The 19,683-nt window shown below is 43.2% G+C and overlaps 2 protein-coding genes across 7 annotated transcripts in view; one reads left to right on the top strand and one right to left on the bottom strand.

Moving 5' to 3' along the window:
- Positions 1–1,178: 1,178 nt before the first annotated feature.
- On the bottom strand, positions 1,179–11,551 carry TMEM41A (transmembrane protein 41A; the record flags this gene model as incomplete). Its single annotated transcript, XM_081006712.1, has 5 exons — positions 1,179–3,302; positions 4,111–4,249; positions 5,079–5,240; positions 7,927–8,080; positions 11,274–11,551. The coding sequence occupies 5 exons, from the start codon at positions 11,549–11,551 to the stop codon at positions 3,079–3,081; spliced, it is 957 nt and encodes a 318-aa protein (XP_080862838.1). The 3' UTR covers positions 1,179–3,078.
- Positions 11,537–19,683, top strand: part of SENP2 (SUMO specific peptidase 2) — a 21,465-nt gene continuing 13,318 nt past the window's right edge. For 3 of the 6 annotated variants that reach the window (XM_081006693.1, XM_081006694.1, XM_081006689.1), the window contains exons 1-6: positions 12,058–12,214; positions 13,662–13,717; positions 15,238–15,347; positions 16,458–16,533; positions 18,012–18,093; positions 18,214–18,370. In XM_081006693.1, coding sequence (XP_080862819.1) covers positions 12,105–12,214; positions 13,662–13,717; positions 15,238–15,347; positions 16,458–16,533; positions 18,012–18,093; positions 18,214–18,370 — 591 coding nt within the window. In that variant the 5' untranslated portion in view covers positions 12,058–12,104. Of the gene's footprint in view, positions 11,648–11,719; positions 11,900–12,057; positions 12,215–13,661; positions 13,718–15,237; positions 15,348–16,457; positions 16,534–18,011; positions 18,094–18,213; positions 18,375–19,683 lie in introns of those variants that run through there. The other 3 variants (XM_081006691.1, XM_081006692.1, XM_081006690.1) reach the window with 3 other exon arrangements.

Raw genomic sequence — 19,683 nt, 5'->3', positions numbered from 1 at the left:
TGGTCTGCCACTGAGCTACAGCTCTTTCCACAATATAACTTGTATAATTGCTAATTATATAGGTAAAGGTAAAGGTACCCCTGCCCGTACGGGCCAGTCTTGACAGACTCTAGGGTTGTGCGCTCATCTCACTCTATAGGCCGGGAGCCAGCGCTGTCCGCAGACACTTCCGGGTCACGTGTCCAGCGTGACAAGCTGCATCTGGCGAGCCAGCGCAGCACACGGAAACACCGTTTACCTTCCCGCTGGTAAGCGGTCCCTATTTATCTACTTGCACCCGGGGGTGCTTTCGAACTGCTAGGTTGGCAGGCGCTGGGACCGAACGACGGGAGCGCACCCCACCGCGGGGATTCAAACCGCCGACCATGCGATCGGCAAGTCCTAGGCGCTGAGGATTTACCCACAGTGCCACCCACTGAAAGGTATATGTCAATAGTGCCAGCAGAATAATGAAAATTACTTCATAGAGCATACATAGTGAAAGTCCACATTATCCTCCTACATTAAAAGCTAGGGAGGAGTTTAATGAGTAAGGTGTATTCTCTTGTATTATTTTCTGATTGGTGACACTTTAAATAGATTTTTCCTGAAATACAATCATTTGGGAGTATGCTGTCACTTGCCCCTTCAGTTACCTGCTTTTTTTCCTCTAGCAACTGATGAGTGTGTTTCCGTGGCAAACAACATGATCTTACAGTCAACACTTTCAGTACAGTTCTGTTGATTTCAGCAGGTTGTAGTCCTAAGTATGCACAGGATTGCGGTCTTAGTTTCTCAATACTTGCCGTGTTTCCCAGATAATCAGATTAGCACACAATGGGGGCTGTGCCATGTTCTACGTGAAGGGAACCTTTCTTTAGCACACAGAAACAGTGGGAAATCTCGGCAAGATTAGGATATAACTTCAAATTGCCTTTGTGGAGGCCAAGTACAAAGTATTCTGGAATCTAGGACTGCTGGAGAACATAGGCTAGGTGCAAATGAGTTAAAACAGCTACCTTGTGGCTTCTTGCTGAAAGGGGAAGCTAAGCTACTGAGTGGAAGCAGAACTTTCCCCCAGTTAGTTTGTCTGTAAATTGGAAAGGAGGAGCTCTTAAATGCACAGTGCTTAGATGTCACTCTTGGAAAGTAGCTAAACATACCGTGTTCCTTTTATACAAACAACACCTTACACCACCGTTTTCACCAACATTTATCTGATAATACAGTTTCCATGTAAACACACACACAGGAGGTAAGGCACTTGATTAAGACATAATTTTTGCACAGGCTAATTGAAGTCAGACATTTTTCTTTTGCCCTTGTCTCAGTTCCAAATTGCTACAATTGTTACATCAGGGTTTATTACAGTCTCTCTAGCATATAGCACATACTATAATACCATCCTGAGAAGCTTGTCATTAATGTTGACAAGTTTAGCATAATACCATTACTTTAGTGGAGGATAGCAAAGTGTTTAACAAACCCACCTCTTCCAGCACAGATAAGGTAGATTAATAATTTTCACAAGAAACCCAATGATCCATGCAGGAGTTCCTGAAACGTTAGCCTAGTACTTACACTTGAGGTGGTCAGATTGTCACATCGAACAGCAAAAAAGGGTTCAAGGTTAGCTGCCGTACCAACACCTAGTGTTCTATATGAAGAGATTTTATTTGTATTTGTATAGAACATAAAAGCACACATCTTTACCTGCATTCTGAAGTAGTAGTTTTGCCCAGTTAAAACTTCACAGTTGACCCTCGGGGTCCCTTCCAATTCTACAACTTCAGTGAGAATTAGACCCTTGTCAAAAAGGTAACTCGATGAAAGGTTTTTGTAATAGTGGCTGTTGACCGCTACCAAATACTTTCTAAGGGGGGTGGGGTGCAGAATACGGAGATGAAGTGATAGGGCTTCATCTCTGGGCTGATTGTATACTCCTAAGAAGCAAAGGAAAAAGGATGACCTCACTCATAAATAAGTTTTCTCACCCCTTAAGCAGTGGATTATCTAATGGACTAGCGACACAACCATGTCCATTATTCAATGAAGACAAAATACAGCATAAGCAAAGAATGTGGTTTTCCAGGAGGCACAGAAAAAGTGATAGGGAGGTTAAAATAGACACAAAACCTGAACAAAGAGATATCCCGGAGCCATTTTACATAGTACACTCTCCTGGGGAATTGCAACAAAGTGGAAGATACTTCATTTCATCAGCAGTCAGTACATGATGGTAGGAGTACTTTACACCTCGGTAGCTCCCCACAAAGGCAGATGTAGAAGTGACATCTCTCATCTCCCTACCCATCCTTAACTAGATCTCTTAGATTTGCAAAAGCAACAGCACTGACGTAATTCTACTAAACCCGTTCTACCTTTACAGTAAGTACAGTTGCTGCTGCCAGAGTAACCAAGGTACTGAGGCTTTGAGAACAAAGCCAGTATGTGGACTTCATCACCACCACTTCTCCAGCCTACAAGGGAAGGAAACCAATAAATCAGTCCTTCAAGCCTCAATAGTTCCAATAGCCTACATTAACCTAGTTTTCTTCTTTGGGATTCCCAAGCAGGCAGAGGGAGGAAAAATCACTCAAGATGGGTTCCCTCAATAGAGAAGATAATAGGATTCAATTGTTGGTGCTGGTATTTCAGCCAGTCAAGTGTGTGTCCCATAGAATGCACTGCGATTGCCAACAGTAAGGGGTGCTTTGTATGTGATCTTTTCCTGAATTTGCTGTCATGTAGGAAGCAACCTCAAATTTCTAGGTAGGTATTATCATTTACAACCTCTACGTCAGTGGTAGCAAAACCACATGACATAAAACTGTTCCAGTGACAGCATTCTTGTTACAGAACACATTGGAACAGTTGCAAGCACCTTTTAAAAATGAGTTTTGCAAGTCTAATTATTTAAAAAAACACACACAGTAAGAGCAGAAATTGTTTTCTGTCTATGTGTTACTGAAAGGAGATGCCCAAGCCTGCACCAGGGATTTTAAAGTTCAGTAAAAACAAAATGGGCTGGGGGGGGGGGGAGAATTGCACCTTTCCCATAAATAGACTTCTATAATATCTGGTCCTAACCCAGCCCATTCAGCTACTCTTTCTCCCATTGAGGAAATGGGCACTCTGGTTATTTTTGTCCAAGTTGAGATGCTTCTGACTGAATTTCTTAATGAAGGTCCCAGGAATTAATGCCACCATGGCTATAGCCAACATCCTGAACAGAGTACTCCAGGAGAAAATAGCATCAAGGGAGGTGATCTGTGAAAGGATTGAACCAGTCTGGACGCAGATGAAGTTATACGGGATGAGGCCTGCAGAAGTAAGAGAATACTCATATAAGCAAAACTTTCACATTTTTCAGACTTGCCTTGGACCTGTGAATAAGGTAAGAGCTTGAATGTGCAAATGCTAAGGAGAACACATTTAGGAATGTATAATGAAAAAATACGTACACAAAACTAAGAAGGGTCAGCAGAGAGAAAGTACTTGGGATTTGGGCTAAGCATCTTGAAGAATATTATCCACTGCTCAAGAAAGATGGGAAATGTTTCTTGCTTGCACAATTAAAGGGTATTTGTCATCTCCTCCAACAATAGCCTGCGCTACACAAAATATTGTCTTCAGCTACTCTATGAGAAGCACGTTTTTCAGTATGTACCTTACAGAGAACTGGTGTACTTTAATGTTACCTTAGGGACATCATCAATTTTCACATTAAGGGAGCGTGTGTTTAAGGAGGATTATAAACTCTACCAGTTTTTTCTAGTGCCCCCTGAGACAAGAAATATAGAAAAGCCCATAAAAATAGTAAGTATTTTTCTCTCTCTACAAATCAAAATCAAATAACTATTATTTTTTTGCACTATGGTTTGTAATGCTCAACAGACATTAGTTAAAATGCCATTCAAGGGGCTCCCAGACAAATGGGCATACCTCCAATTATCATCACATTGCAATTTCCACTATTGCCAGAAAATAGTCCATCAAATTGGAACACCCACACAATAAAGGTAAGCTAGAAGTGGTAGGGAATGAGCAAGCATGCACTTAAAATGGAAAAGAGGGAGGAGGAGAGTATATTAGGTAGTACTAAGACAAATTGAGTGCTTTTAATCGTACCTATGAATACAGAGAAGAAGAACTGAGTAACAGGGATGTTCAGGATTGGAGATGTGAGATTCAGAAACCAGTTTGGAGTCATGGGAAACAGCCTCAGAAACAACAAGAAAAAAAATAAGGAATTTCTGTTCTCTTCCACCTGCCATAGACAAAAAAGAAACAAGATCTGGTCAAACTGTGTGTGTGTGTGTGTGTGTGTGTGTGTGTGTGTGCGCGCACACACACACACACACACACACACACAAATTTTGTAATACAAATATTAGCTTCTTATTCAAGGCACTCAAGGAGCTGATATTACCACCAATAAACCTGGTTTGATGAATAAATTATATAACCATTCTATACTGGCATAATAAAAAGGGTAGAGAATAAGTAGGGGTTGTCAACCTGGTCCCTACCACCCACTAGAGGGGGTTTCAGGATTCCAGGTGGGCGCTAGGGGGTTCAATGGCACAAGCTGAATCCTCCTTCCATCGAGCATTGGTGGGTGGTAAGGAAATTTTACCCTCAAGAAAGATGCATTAGTGGGTGGTAGGTAAAAAAAGGTTGACTACCCCTGGTCTACACTAGAGGGTTGCTGCAAACCCTTTTTGTTTCAGTAGTTAGGCCTACATAGGTAGCATGAATGTAGCCTTGGAATCCCCTTCTATATGCAATTATGATATTGCAAGAGCTATAAATTATACATTTCACTAGAAGAGTTTCCTATTAATTCCAGCTATTGTATTGTAACATACTGGCTGCAGATTCTTGACAGCTAGACTTGATAACGAATAGCTCAGTTGGTTAGAGCATGCTGCTGATAAAGTCAAGGTTGCAGGTTCAATCCCCATATGGGACAGCTACATATTCTTGCATTGCAGGGGGTTGGACTAGATGATCCTCAGGGTCCCTTCCAACTCTATGATAATGCACTACCCAGTCACAAAGCACTGACTAAAATATTATAGGTGATTGGGACTTACCTTCCTTTGAAGCATGGCCACCTTATCAGGAAAATAGTAGGTGACAAATTTTTTCCCAAACACATTGGACAGCCCATAGCAGCAAGTGGCACCCACAGAAGTCAAGGCAGAACACAACAGGAGTCCCATCCATGGTCCAAAGAGAGCCCCAGCAAGGATGTTCTGTTAGAGCAAAACTAGACAGTGATCCAGTCCATAATAAACTGTGGGGAAAGTATGAAGGACTATATGAACCATAGAAACAAGAGCAGCTCTGTTAGATCAGACCAATGGTCTGTGTAGTCCGGCACTGTGTTTCTAGCCAGGAAGTCCACAGAGCAGAAAGGCAAAATATTGATGCTACCTCCCTGGCAACTGGAAGCTAGATACACAGTAGGTGGAGGCAGCGGCGTAGCGTGGGTTATCAGCACCCGGGGCAAGGCAAGTAATTTGCGCCCCCTAACCCAGGGCAAGGCAAATAATTTGCGCCCCCTAACCCAGGGCAAGGCAAGTACAGTAATTTACTCTCCCAAGCAGCAGCAGCAGCGAGGCTTCTCTTTCCCCCGCGCTCTCCTGGAGCTGCCTCTTTTCTTTCCTTTTTTCCCTTTCTCCAAGGCTTTTCGCTTTCTCTCCTTAATTGATTCCTCCTCCACACCGCAGCGTTTCCTAGCTGCTTCCCCCCCCCCTTCCCCTCTCTCTCCTCCTCGCTCTGCTTGCCTTGCCCTGCACCGGCAGCAGCAGGCGCAGCCAGACCCCCGCCAGCCCGCCCGCCCGCCCGCCCACCCGGCTTCCTCTCCTTTTTTTGCCCGCGGCAGAAGGCTTCGCTCTCCCCCTTCCGCGACCTCCTCGCCAAGCTGAGCGAGCGCGGGCTCCCTAACCCGTGGATTTTAGTAGGGGCAGAGAGCTGCTAGTGCGAGCGCGCCCCCCGCCCATGTTGCACCCGGTGCGGCCGGCCCCCCTGGCACCCCCCACGCTACGCCACTGGGTGGAGGTGCTACTTAGCTTTCTTAACTAAAACCCATTTGTAGACCTGCCCATCAGGAACTATCGATTAGACTATTGCAATGCGATACATGTGGGGTGACCAGGCAGCTGCTGATTTGCTCAGTGGAAAATCCACTTTTACACATAACATTTAATGTGGACATTAAAAACTCTTAACAACTTGGGATCAGGATACCTAGTAGATTGCCTTTGGCAGTACAGGCCTAGCCAATCTTTCATGAAGACCCTGCTGGCTGATCAGCAGGTTGTTACATGGTGACAATGCAGCACACATACTCTGGAAGGCCTTCCCTCTGATTCATGAGGTGGAGACAATAATACACCTCTTAAAAACTTAGGTCTACACCCAAGCTACCCAGACTCTCTTAATTTTTTAGTCTGTAATATATTTGTATTCTCATTTTTATCTAGTTTTTAGGAAATTTTACTGATTGCTATTCTTGTATTTTTACTGTTTTTCTGCAAGCCTTTCATTAGAGATTTTTTATTATATCAAACTATATATTTTAAAATAAATATCAGATTCATGTCTATCCCTTTAAAAGCCACCTAAATTTCTGGCCATCAACTCATGTTGCAGAGAACTCCATAAAATAATCATATACTGAAAAAATGATTTTCCTTAGTCATTAGTTGATTCAGAATTCTAGCATTTATTTATTTATGTATTTTATTGACTATATTTATATAAGGCTATCCAATAGCATTATTTTCTTGGTGACTTGCAGATAAAATTTTAAAATACAATTAAAAGTGCACAATCATAAAATAGGTTAGCATCATAAAAAATCTGGTGGGGATAAAGCTATGACCATCAATAGATAACTTTGTAAACACATGGTGCACATTTATTGGATTCTTGAAGTCAAAATATCAGAATTAAGGAAATTGACACCCTATGATTATATTTTTTTTGTTTTCTGCCTCCTCTCGCTAACTAATCCTTTTTTCATTGAAGCTGGTATTTGAGCAATAAGCCAGAGAACGGTGGGACATTCATGGATGGTTACTGAGCTTAGTTTTAAAATCAGTTATTCACGAGGACAATCTCAGTTGTTGGAAAGTTTAGGCATTAATAATGCATGTTGAACTCTGACAATTTCTTCTGAAGAGCGTAGTAACACTCTCAGTCAGGTTTCCTCAAACTCGGCCCTCCAGATGTTTTTGGCCTACCACTCCCATGATCCCTAGTTAGCAGGACCAGTGGTCAGGGATGATGGGAATTGTAGTCCCAAAACATCTGGAGGGCCAAGTTTGAGGAAGCCTGCTCTCGGTGAATTCTGCTGTGGGTAGTCTAAGGGAATTTCCACAAATATAGAATTCAACATGATTTGTATGTGAATGGAGTAGCCCAGGCCCTAGGAAGAGTGTAATCTAGCCTCTAGTTGACGGGTGGCGCTGTGGGTTAAACCACAGAGCCTAGGACTTGCTGATCAGAAGGTCGGTGGTTCGAATCCCCGCAATGGGGTGAGCTCCCGTTGCTCAGTCCCTGCTCCTGCCAACCTAGCAGTTTGAAAGCACCCCAAAAAGTGCAAGTAGATAAATAGGTACCGCTCTGTAAGGAAGGTAAACGGCGTTTCCGTGCGCTGCTCTGGTTCACTAGAAGCAGCTTAGTCATGCTGGCCACATGACCCGGAAGCTGTACACTGGCTCCCTCGGCCAATAAAGCGAGATGAGCACCGCAACCTCAGAGTTGGTCACAACTGGACCTAATGGTCAGGGGTCCCTTTACCTTTTAAGTAGCATTCCAGGAGTTATTAGGCAAGTCTTCCAAAGGCACTGAAAGTGGGGGGAAGGACCAGATGGGTTTTCAGCAGCATGCTGCAAAGCCAAAATCTTGAAGCTTTGCAGGTATTATACATACCAGAAAACTGGAGCCAGGTATGGCGAAGCACTGTTTGTACAGGTAGGCACTGCAGAACAGTAGCAGCACATAAGTATGGTGTTCTCTATTGTAGTACCGTAGAAACTCTGCAAGCTTTTGCAGTTCCTCTAGGTCTGAAGGAAACTTTAGTGACCTGATAAATAAAGAGGATAATCAGTTCAGTTGTGAACATACGCTGCCAATGAAGGTGTTTTCATTCTATGGACAAACACGTGGAAAATTATCAAATAAGGGGAATGAAGCAAGAAGTACCATGTCATCTTAAATATTAACATATTTATTGCAACATGTGCTTTTGTAGGACAATTAAAAAAGTTAAGTATCCAAGTTGCAACAGCACTATGCTTTCTTGCAACACGTGCCTGATCATCTGGAATGTGGTAAGGGAACTGCCACGTCAGGTCTCAGGTTGCCCAACTTCTTTTGGAAACTACAAATTCTATTTCTGTACCACTTAAATCTACATAAGACTGTGAATATTATAAAATATCATTAGCCCCAATAGGATGGGAGAAGAGGGAAGAATTGGTCAGCAGGCGGTTACAGAATACTGTAGCCTATAGTACAGTGTTATGCCAACCAGGCAAGAACAACAAACCTATAGCTGGATATGCCTGAGATAGAATAATAGCATAAATCAGCACTCATCAGAACACATGCACACTATGAATGCAGTAAAATAACAATTCAACCACACAACTGTGTAGGCACAGGTGTGTGGGTGTGTGTTTACAGGAAGAGGGAACTAAGAATCAGGAAGCATCAGGAAACTGTGGGTTCAGTTCGTAAGAAAATGTACAAAGGAATGCCTTCCCCAAGAGAAGACAGGATACTAGGCAGAAACAGAGGCCCATTATTTCCATCACTCAAAAAGAGTCATTTGGGCCAGTTTAAGACTCCACAAGGGACACTGGTCAGTGGGGTCAGTTCCTGTTGGCTTCTAGGTAAGGCTCTTTACTACTGAAGGGATAGAGAATCAGATACATCCAGTCATCCATCCTCAGTCTTTCAGAGATAGGACAATGGAGTGCGTGTTGAAAACAAGCAGTGATAAACATATTGAAAGTATACTATCATTTAGTGTGCATGCTCATGCTGGTGGAAAATCAGGAGAGAGATAAGAAATTATAAAACTTAATAAATGTTGAGCTTTTTATCTGTATTTTAACTGAAGTCTGTCTATGTGCATGCTTCTAACATGAATACTAACGTATGGTTCCCCTTTGATGGTAATCACCTTGCTCCTTTTCTTCTTCCTTTGTTCTAAGAACCAAATCCTTGTCTGCAGGTCAGCCTAATAAACTTATTTACCTCACAACTTTACTGCAATTCAAGAATCTAGTAGGCTGTAAACATACTTCAGGTCCATGCAATCAGCCATAGCTCTGGCATTAACAGTATGCCCTTCTCTTAAACTGTGACCACACAGTTATTCATGCCATTCGTTCATTCATTGCTTGGTTTCAACAAGAACTCAGCAATTAACTTTTCAAGCAGAAACAAGTGTAGTATCTTTACCTTGTGGCCTAATGCTAACACAGAGCATAAAGGTGCAACATTTCAGCAAAGCAAGGAAGGTGCTAGTTACTAAAACTTTGGACAATTAAGAAAGCAAGCCACGTATTAAACTGTTAGTACAGTATACATTGGTGAGATTCATCAGAGGCAGCAATTCAAAGTTAGAATCCTTCTTAAGTGAAATCTAACGCAGAAGGAGAGTTATAATTTAGGCTGTATTTTTTCCACAGTGCTCAGGATTTGTCAGTCTGTGAAATGCATCAGCTCTGCTTATCGCTAGTTTCTCATGAAAATTCAAACTGTAAAACAATCATGTTCAGATTTCAACATATTTTACTGAAGCAAACAGTTGATTACATTTTTAAAAATACAGCCTTAATTACTACAAGATACTTGCTGAGTTAGGAATTGCAGAAAAGAATTGCAGTGAATTCTGGTACCTGTGGGGTATGGTGGGCTACTGCTTAGCTTTGATTTTGTGGCAAAGACAGGCCGCTGGTTTTACAACTGTTTAAAACTTAACAGCTATTCAAATTCCTGATATGTGTATAACCTAAAGTAAAAAGGAAATGAGGGAAAAATCAGTGATATTCTCTACAATGAGAAGCTGATCCCCTAAAAACTACTGACAGAGGTCAGTCATAAGGATCATTCAATTCTCACTAAACTATAGTCATTGTTCTGGAAAGACCCAAGCCTTTCTGCTTTAAGACCTCTACAACTCTTACTTTTAGATAGCAAGATGTTGCCTGAAGCAAGACATCTGAAGTGTGGAGTGCTCTTTATTAAATGCTATTCTGTGGCTGAGCTTGCCACTGCAAGTTCATAGATGGATGAACAAGCAGCAAGAAGTCATTTGAAATATGCACCAAGGCATGTATGATTGAAGAGTAGTACTGTATGTTACTGAATAAATTCTAACATGCTGTGATACCTTAGAGACTAACAGATTTATTGTGGGACAAGCATTCTTTAAACAGCATCAAAAACAAAACCGAAACACAACTTATGCTCAGTGGTGCTAGATTCTGAAGGATGTGTCACAACACACTACCATCTGAAGAGCCTCCAGTTACAAGTATTAAGTCTAGAGTCCAAATGACCTTACGACTGCACCACTGCTTTTGTTACAATCAATCAATCTGTCAGCAATTTTGGAATAAGAGGATAGTGCCTTCCAAAGTCCACAAGTCATTACTTACAGCTGTGTACACATACCATACATTTAAAGCACAATTAAAGCACATCCCTCTTTCCCTGCCCCCCGCCCCACATTCGAAAAAAATAATCCTGGGAGCTGCAGTTTGTTAAGGGTGCTGGGATCTGCAGTACCATGAGGAGCAAACTACAGTTCCCAGGATTATTAGTGTGTGCGTGCTTTAAATGTATGGTGAAAGGGGGCACCAACTCCCTTCAGCTCAGCGGGTACCCGAGACCACTTGAACATCTCGAGGCTGTTTCATAACAACTTCCTACACACCTAAACTTAGTTCAGAGCATGCAGCAGCACATTTCCGAGCACCGCACACGCGAAGGGTAGCATCGGATTTCGGCGGCGGTGTATTTTTAGGCTCGCTGTCAATCACAGTCGCAGGCGCCCTCAGCAAAAAACCCAGGACCTTCTGCTCTCGGGGCAAGTGAGTGCAAGTCAACAATCCCGAAGAGAGAAGACGCCGCTGAGGCATTAATGAAGCCGAGGCTCGCTTCTCCTCCTCCTCCCTGGGAAGAGCGCAGCATCCCAGCTCCGCGAGCGGGGCCCCCGCCAAGCCGCAACCGCCTCGAAGCCGCCGAGGAAGAGTCCCACTCACCCGCTCCCCGCGCGCGGCTCTCCGGGCAGCCGCACCGACAGCAAGTAAAGCGCCGCCGTGGCCGCCCCCAGGACCAGCAAGAACCCTCCGAGGGAGCGCATAGCGGAGCATTCACAACGGCCGCCGGGAGGAACGGAAAACGAGGAGGAACGGAAAGCGCCGCGCGGCGAACTCCGGGACCTGCCCCCGCGTGACGCGGCGCCCCGTCCCTCACACAAACAGAGGAGGGACGTGGCGACGCACAGCCGGAACTTCCTGTGAAAATGGCCGCCCGCCATCCCGGCCTCCGAGTCTATGGGGCGGCGCTCTACCCCTTCGGCTCCGGGTTCCTGTTGGACTTCAACTCCCATCAGCCCCAGCCAGGACGGTCCATGGTGGGCGCTGACGGGAGTTAAAGGCAGGCAAATAAGTGGAGAACCAGGGTGGGGAAGGCAAAGGGCTGCGAAAAAGCGCGCGTTCTCCGCGTTTACTGGCTCCTGTGGTCCCCCCGCCCATGTTCTCCGCACCCGCGTGGTATAAAATAGGGTCTCCCCCTCCCCCCGCCCGTCAGGCAGTAGAGACCCGAATGGAAAGACGCCTGACGGGTGCGCGAGGAGCAGAACTGCAGACATGGAGCTCGGCCCAAAGTAAGAGAATACTATGACCATGCATATGAAGCGCACACTTTGTTTTCTTTTAGAGCAGACGGCGGGTGAAGAGAAAAGTTTCGAAATATAGATATACAGTATATAAACAGCCTCCCTTCCTAATCTCTTCGTCACTTCGTCACTGACTGCGCGCCGGTCGCGGGAAAGTGACGCAATTCCGGGCCGGCCGCTGTGGCTGAGGCCTATGTACAAATGGCTCTCCCAGGCGCTGCGCTCCTGGCTGCTCCCTTCTCCCCCTTATCGCCGCGACGCGGAGCCTTCGCTCCCTCGGCCGCGGAAAAGGCGCCACCCCAGGTCAGAGGGGGCTTTAGCTGGAGCCAGGGCCCTGAGGGGAGGGTCTGCTTCGCCTCAGGGTGGGCCGGTTGTGGCAGCCGCTGGACATGCCTTCCTGCTTGCCTCTTGCTCTCCCCTTCCCGGCATGGAGCTGCGTGGCCCTCTTCGTTCTCAGAGGCTTAGGGAGCTGAATGACAGAGCCTCAGAGGTCTCATGCCTCGAGCCAGGCCGCCTCTCCGAGTTGGCAATAATGCCGGACTGGGTGTTCAGCGGGGCTTTGGTTGCAAGCGCGTCGCACGTTTAAAACACGCCACCTTCCCCCTCCCCCCCTAAAAAACAACAACCCGGGAACTTTACTCCATGGAGCTACAATTCTAGCACTTTTAACAGATTACAATTCCCACAATTTATGGGAATGGGGAAATGTGCTTTAAATTTATGCTGTGTACACAGTGGTGTGTGTGATTTGGTCTATTGGCAACGCAGGCTTGTTAGAATCTGCATATTATTGTATTAAGGTAAAGACGCCAGAGAAGAGAGGTGCAGATATTTCTGGTTCAATAGTTTTCCTTACTAGAAGCTAGATGAATAGCTGCAACTCCCGAAAATCTATCTTCAGCTTTAGCAAAATTTTACTTCTACAGTTGGTTGGTTGGTTGGTTTTTACAAACTTTCAAAATTGTTTGTGCTGCATACACATCCTTGCTAATAATGCTTAAGACACCAAGCTGTATTTAAAAGACAGACATTGGTTCTAGGCATAGCTGTCAACCTTCCCTTTTTTTGCGGGAAATTCCCTTATTCCAGCGCCGTTTCCCGCTGCTATCCCGGATTGTTAGATATCCCATAGGCTGTCCCCGGGACAGGTGAGGCTGCTGATCCCTTATTTTTGAGGCTGCTGATCCCTTTTTTTCAAATCTGAAAGTTGACAGCTATGGTTCTAGGTAGACTTCAGTATGCTTTTATTGCTGTTAGGAATGTGGATGTGGTTACTTGCTGTGGCTTTACTAAAGCATATCTTCGTTGTTTGTAAGAATAATAATGGCAGGCTTCCTTCTTGCAGAAGGAAAATAGGAACCAAAGTTAAAAAGGAAACAAGTTACAACTTTTCCAATTATAGTCCATGAGCAGACATGAAGCTTCAGATTTTTCAGAGTTAGTTTCTGATTCAAGCATGAGATGAAGCAAGTGCCCTCCAAAGTGGATCTGAACCAAATCTTGTTTTCAGTGCACAGCCCTACTCAGAAATGGCATGGAAATGTTGCAGATAAAGAATCATCCTATTTACTGATGTATAGTGCTGTCAAAGGGGGGAAAATTTAGCTTGCAGATATGTGATCAACTATTTGATGGTCAAAAACAAAGTGACATCTGCAGCAGCTGAAAACATGGGTCTTTTGGCAACAAGTAACTCAGCTTTGCATTGAATGCCTCATTTCTTAAAAAGTTTTACCTATTTCCTCCACAGTACTTGGTGGCATGCTGAAGACCCCGATGAGAAGCAAGCAAAAAGGCAGAAGCTTGGTAATACCTGTTATATCACTTCCCATATTTTAAGCACTTTGGCTTTGGGTGTATTGACTCTTTGTCTTGTTTTTGACAACTCCCTGTCATTACTGCAATATAATTATGTAGATCTTAAAATATTTTTCTTTCCCTGCCCTCCCACATAGATTTCACAGCTGCCTCAAGTGGCCATAACTCATTCTTTACTGCAAGTGAAAAAACCAACATTATGCAAACATGGAAAGTCAGTGCTATTAAGACTTGGTCGGGGCATGACACAAATTTATTAAAATACTGTTTATAAATAAATAAACGCAAGGCCATTTTTGTATTTCCATACCTATCCAGCAGAGACATAGAAGAGGGGCTTTAGTTGGAAAATTGCCAGAGCACTAAGTAACAGTACAGAAAGAGTAAGGTCCCAGTTCAGAAACCTCATATTGGAAGGGCTAACCAGAAATGTGTTTCTGTTCAGACCAAGAAAGGAGAGCCACCAAGTTAGGCAAAATCTCTTTTTCTCTGGATAAGAGCAGAGGGACATCCTGCAAATTGGACTTGCAAATCTTGGAGTCCCAGGGAAGTCAACCCAGTTCTGAAACCATGTAAAGGTCTACTGAACCTAAACATGAAGGACTTTGTGACAGTAAGTAGCATCAGCCAATGCCTACATTCAATTTTGTAGTGCATTTTGTTTCACTTAGTTTGCTTCATCCATCAAATTGGGTTTCATTCACCTGGTTTGCTGCTCTTTGAGGGAATAATTTCTGAAAGCTGCTGTGCCACTAGAATTTATAACATAATTTATTTATTTATTTATTTATTTGATTTATATAGCACCCTTTATACAAAGATCCCAGGGTGGTGAATAACATTAAGAACATAATTTATGGAACATAATAATTAAAAGGTAACAAGCAACATAATGATAAAATAATCATAATAACAGCCCTACCCCCGTTTAACAGGCCATAGATTATTTAATGGCCAGCCAGAGGATTTTGTTCACCTGATGCCTAAAGACATGTAATGATGTTGCCAGGCGAGCCTCTCTGGGGAGAACATTCCACAGACAAGAAGCCACCACAGAAAAGTCATGTAGAATGGTAGCAATCCCTTTAGATACTCCTTATTCTGACATTTAATAACCCAAACCAGTATTACCATTGACCAGTGAGCCAGAATAGCCTTGGGAACCCTGACTGACATCTGCTTATAGAAAACAAAAAGTGTCCCAGACCATGAAGTCTTGGTTTTATTAGTATACATTTTTAAGAATCTTGTATCTAACCTATGCCTTTTTTGCTCCAGTTCATCTTCTGGTTAGAGCAAAAGGATGACAAGATTACTTCTTTCCATAAATATACATATTGCCATGTGTGAATGTATTCTGTGGTACCTCTTGGGCCTTCAGTCTACTAGCCTTTACCATTAGTTCATTGGAAGGGTTCTTTGGAGTTTTCACCTTATGACTACGATGCTACTTTGTACTGCATGAGATTCATGAGAGGCCTCCCTTTTGTCTGTTTAATTTTTCCTAGGTATTTTTGAAACACTGCATCAGGGGATTGCCTCTCTAATTAAACTACCTTCCCATCTGACAACTAAGTATTTTCAGACTGGAGATTGGCATGCAGAAACTACAGACGAGGTTTGTATGCATTCTGAGAAGAGACTTACAGATTTGAGATGCACATTCAAACCAAATTAGATCCATTGAACTCCTACCCTGTTTCTCTGGAGTGGCAACACTATTGAATTCACTTGAGTGGAAAGGATTCTTAGGGATAGGCTTTCCTCTGGCACTGTACATCACAAGCTTATTTCCCTGCACAATTTTCTTCTCATCACCCCAGTTCCTTCAAATAATAACTAGACCCTGGCTAAGAGAGAACTCTTCTTGCAGGCCCTTAAGACGAGACTGTAGGGCTGTATGAATAGAAAGCCATGAGAAATGCCCATGCACTGCTGGACTGCTTGGCTTTTCTTAGGTAAAACTTGCTTGTTGCCCTTTTGGAGAATTGTTGGCCAAAGGGGTTTGTGGCAAAAATAGTCTCATTAATTGCCCAGCTTAAGAGAAATCATTGTGGGGTCAGAGGTTGTATCATTTATTATGATGAATTGGTTCTTCTGCTGAATGAAAAGCAGGGGTGAAAGTGATCTCTGGAGATCTGACACCTTACCATTCAGTTATTAACTCAACATCTTATATCACAAAACAAAACCCCCAATTCTGCACACTCTAGGCTCTTAACGTTATGTCATAGATGAATATAAATGTTGCTAATACATCTCCAAGTGTATTGTTGCACAGTAAGTGCCTGTTACTGTTTTATTCTTAAGGTATCTAATCTGAGATCAGTGTGTTCATGGCTCCGGTTGTGAAAACAGAGAACTATGAATGAATCATATCAAGTGACACACAGGGTTAAGTATTTTGTTACAAATGTATTAAAAGCACACCTCTTATTCTGCCAACCCATTAAGTATAAGTTGCAGCCTTACACACCTGAGCCTGATGCTATTTTTCTCAAGTTACATGAGTGAAATTATTGGGGCTTGTGCATGCATGATTGTGCCCTGGTCACTGATGGCTTAAAATGGCAGAAAGAATGTGGGGATTGAGAGACTAGAAGGCAGTAATTAATGTAGTTTGTTGGTTCTAATCCAAAGTATTGGAAGAGGAGCAGTCCAGGGAACTGTGGGTTTTGTACATTGGACATGTCTGGAAAATGACTTACACAAACATGCTTTGTTCAAGATTATTTCAAATGGATCTGGTAGTTCAGATGATAAGAAGATGGAACCTTTCTCTGGGATGCAGAAGTTTGAATTGGGTAAGTGACGTGTATTGTCACTACATTTCATGTATGATTGCCTTAGGAAACACTTTCGTTTTTCATAGCTCCATTTGCCTAAAGTTTGAGGCGACAGAATAAAAATACTCAAAGCATTGAAGAGTGTACTCTGTCTTCGTCTTTTGTTGTTCTCTCATGTAGTGGTTATACTCTCTTCATATACAGTGAGGGGAAAAAGTATTTGATCCCCGGCTGAATTTGCATGTTTGCCCTCTGATGAAGAAATGACCAGTCCATAATTTTAATGGTAGGTTTATTGTAGCTGTGAGAGACAGAATAACAACAGGAAAACCCCCAGAAACCCAGAAGACAAAAGTCAGAGATTGATGTGCATTATAATGAGTGAGTATTTGATCCCCTATCAACCAGCAGATGTCAGGCTACCTGGTATCCTCACTGTATGTTACAAGCTGAGATTAGAAGCACCTGCTGTAGGGAGAGGTCTTACCTGTAATCCCAGCTCATTAACAGTACCAGTACAAAAGACACCTGTCGACAGAAGCAATCAATCCAGCAGATTCCAAGAGGATCAAATACTTTATTCCATCACTGCATGGTATTTATAACTATTTTTTCACTTGTTAAGAAGTGCTGAAACATTACTGTATGGCATGGAATAACCTGCAATGATATTAGCTTAGGTTGGTCTGCCTTGGTTGTTGTCTTTCAGCCTGTGTGTGCATGTGCAGTTTGTTCTTCTTTGTCCTATTATGTTTCTGTTCTTTTCCTTGTGGGTTTGGTGACCTTTAAGTCAGACAACCTTCTGGGTGCCACCTGGGGGCTAGAGCAAAAGTTGGGCAGATGTGACAGTTATGTTTGTAAAATAGGCTACATTCCAGCAACTTCAAAGTCAGAGGTTTTTATACAGAGGCACACACAATAATGTCTCCATCCTCCATTCAGGCAAGCAAGAGGCATTATCACAGTGCTCAAGGACACATTTTAGGTAGGCAAAAGGAGAATGCAAAGCAGGGCTTGAGAGGGTTGTGGTCTTGGAAGGGTCTTGAGGGCCGGATAGAGAGGCCTGGAGAGTTGTATTCCCCACTTCTGCTGTAAGCAGATCCGCTTATGTTGAAGGGCTTGAGCATGTTGGAGCTTTCCTTGCAAGTCATTTGCTGGCAGGGAGGACTCACACCTGTTGTCTCATATAATGGATGCCAGCCCTTCCTTGCTACTGGATTAGCTTGCAAGGAGGACGGCTTTTGCCTGCCCTCAACAACACCCACTTTCGTATGATTAGACACGCTTATGTGCGGGCATAACAGTTTGTCTCTAAAACAGCAGGCTGGAGCCTTCAGATTATTCTACCTGAATGAGTAGGTGCTTCTAGGAGAAACTTTAAAGGGCTCTAGTGTTCTCCTCCTATCTACCAAAGGAAGTTTGGTAATTCTCTGGGATCAGCACAGCAATTGTCTATAGAATTATTTGTGGTAAATCCTCCTCCTCTTTTTTTATAGATACAAAAACTGGTTGCAGTACCAGTATGCATCCAAATGAAGAGATGGTAACTGATTGTCACAGAGTTAAAACCTGTCTGAGGTAAATCTTCTTTCAATCTGTTTTGATATGCGCTAATTATTATGCACTACTTGGAATTATGAGAACCTGTACGTTTTTGTAGCATTCTTAATTCTGTAATGCTTTCTTTTATCCTCCCAGGCATGAATGTAGTGTCAGAAAGAGTAGCAAGAAAAGCCCTAATTTGGTTCAAGAGGGCTTGCCAGCATGGAAAATTGCTACCCACAAGCATTTCTTAGAAACGTCCCCTCTAGAGACTGGAAGACATCTAAGGAAGCTTCACTGTACGGTGGAAGAGGCAAGTCCATTGACATATATAGTACTTGTAATGTACAGCAAGCTTGTAATGTACAGAATTGCCTTGCAATAGAGAAATGGCTACAATATATTTAAATGTGTGTATTTCAGTAAGGCTGGTTAGATGGTATGTTTTCATTCTTTACATTTTATTGCATCTTTTTTCTTAGATCAGGGCTAGACTGATTTCAGTTTGTGTAGTTGAACTTCCCCCTAGAACTCTCATGGACACCTAATATGTGTTAAATTTTTCTTGTGAGAGAGTCTTGCCAAGGATAAAGGTAAAGGTACCCCGACCGTTAGGTCCAGTCGTGGACGACTCTGGGGTTGCACGCTCATCTCGCTCTGTAGGCCGAGGGAGCCGGCATTTGTCCACAGGCAGCTTCCAGGTCATGTGGCTAGCATGACTAAGCCACTTCTGGTGAACCAGAGGAGCGCATGGAAACGCCATTTACCTTCCCACCAGATTTATCTACCTATTTATCTACTTGCACTTGACATGCTTTCGAACTGCTAGGTGGGCAGGAGCTGGGACCGAACAACAGGAGCTCACCCCGTTGCGGGGATTTAAACTGCCGACCTTCTGATCTGCAAGCCCTAGGCTCTGTGGTTTAGACCACAGTGCCACCCGCATCCCTCTTGCCAAGAGTACAAACTCACTATCTTTTTAAACACTCAGGTTTGCCTTAATTGTTAAGTGATTCAGAGTATGCATTCTTGCTTAAGACCTGGATTCAGCTCAAGCTCTACCTTACCATTATTTGCAATAATCTGAGCAGGCACTAGGTCGCCCACCAGAATTTGGTCAGTGGGCTATTATGTAGCTTCCCCCCACCCCCCCACCTCCATTACACTTCCGTTTTTAATAAAATATTAACTGTCCTTTCTGTTCCTCAAAAATAACCAATGTTCTTCAACTTGATTTCAGTTGCATATCAGCTACTAATATTCTCTCTGAAACAATAAGAAGCCTCAGTTTGAAACAGTGAAGTAGAGAGATGATAATTTGGGTGGCAGATCTGGTAATCTGTCATCTCTGATCTAGTTTCCTGTTACATAGGACACTGCCTTATCAGAATATTAGTCCATTTAGCTCAATATTTTTTATAAACTGACTGGCAGCAGCTCTCCAGTGTTTCAGAAAGAGTGCTTTTCACAGCCTTTCCTATAAATGTTTAGCATTGAACCTGAAACCTTCTGTATGCCAACCAGATGCTCTGTCACTGAGCTATGGCCCCATGTTCTTATATAACCATCCTATATGAACTGGAATGGATCAATTGGTCTTGGTCCAGTTGATCAATTGGACGGATC

Source organism: Podarcis pityusensis, assembly GCF_964106645.2.
Source record: "Podarcis pityusensis genome assembly, chromosome: 5".
NCBI classification, from domain to species: Eukaryota; Metazoa; Chordata; class Lepidosauria; order Squamata; family Lacertidae; genus Podarcis; species Podarcis pityusensis.
This window is presented reverse-complemented; position numbering and strand designations above follow the sequence as displayed.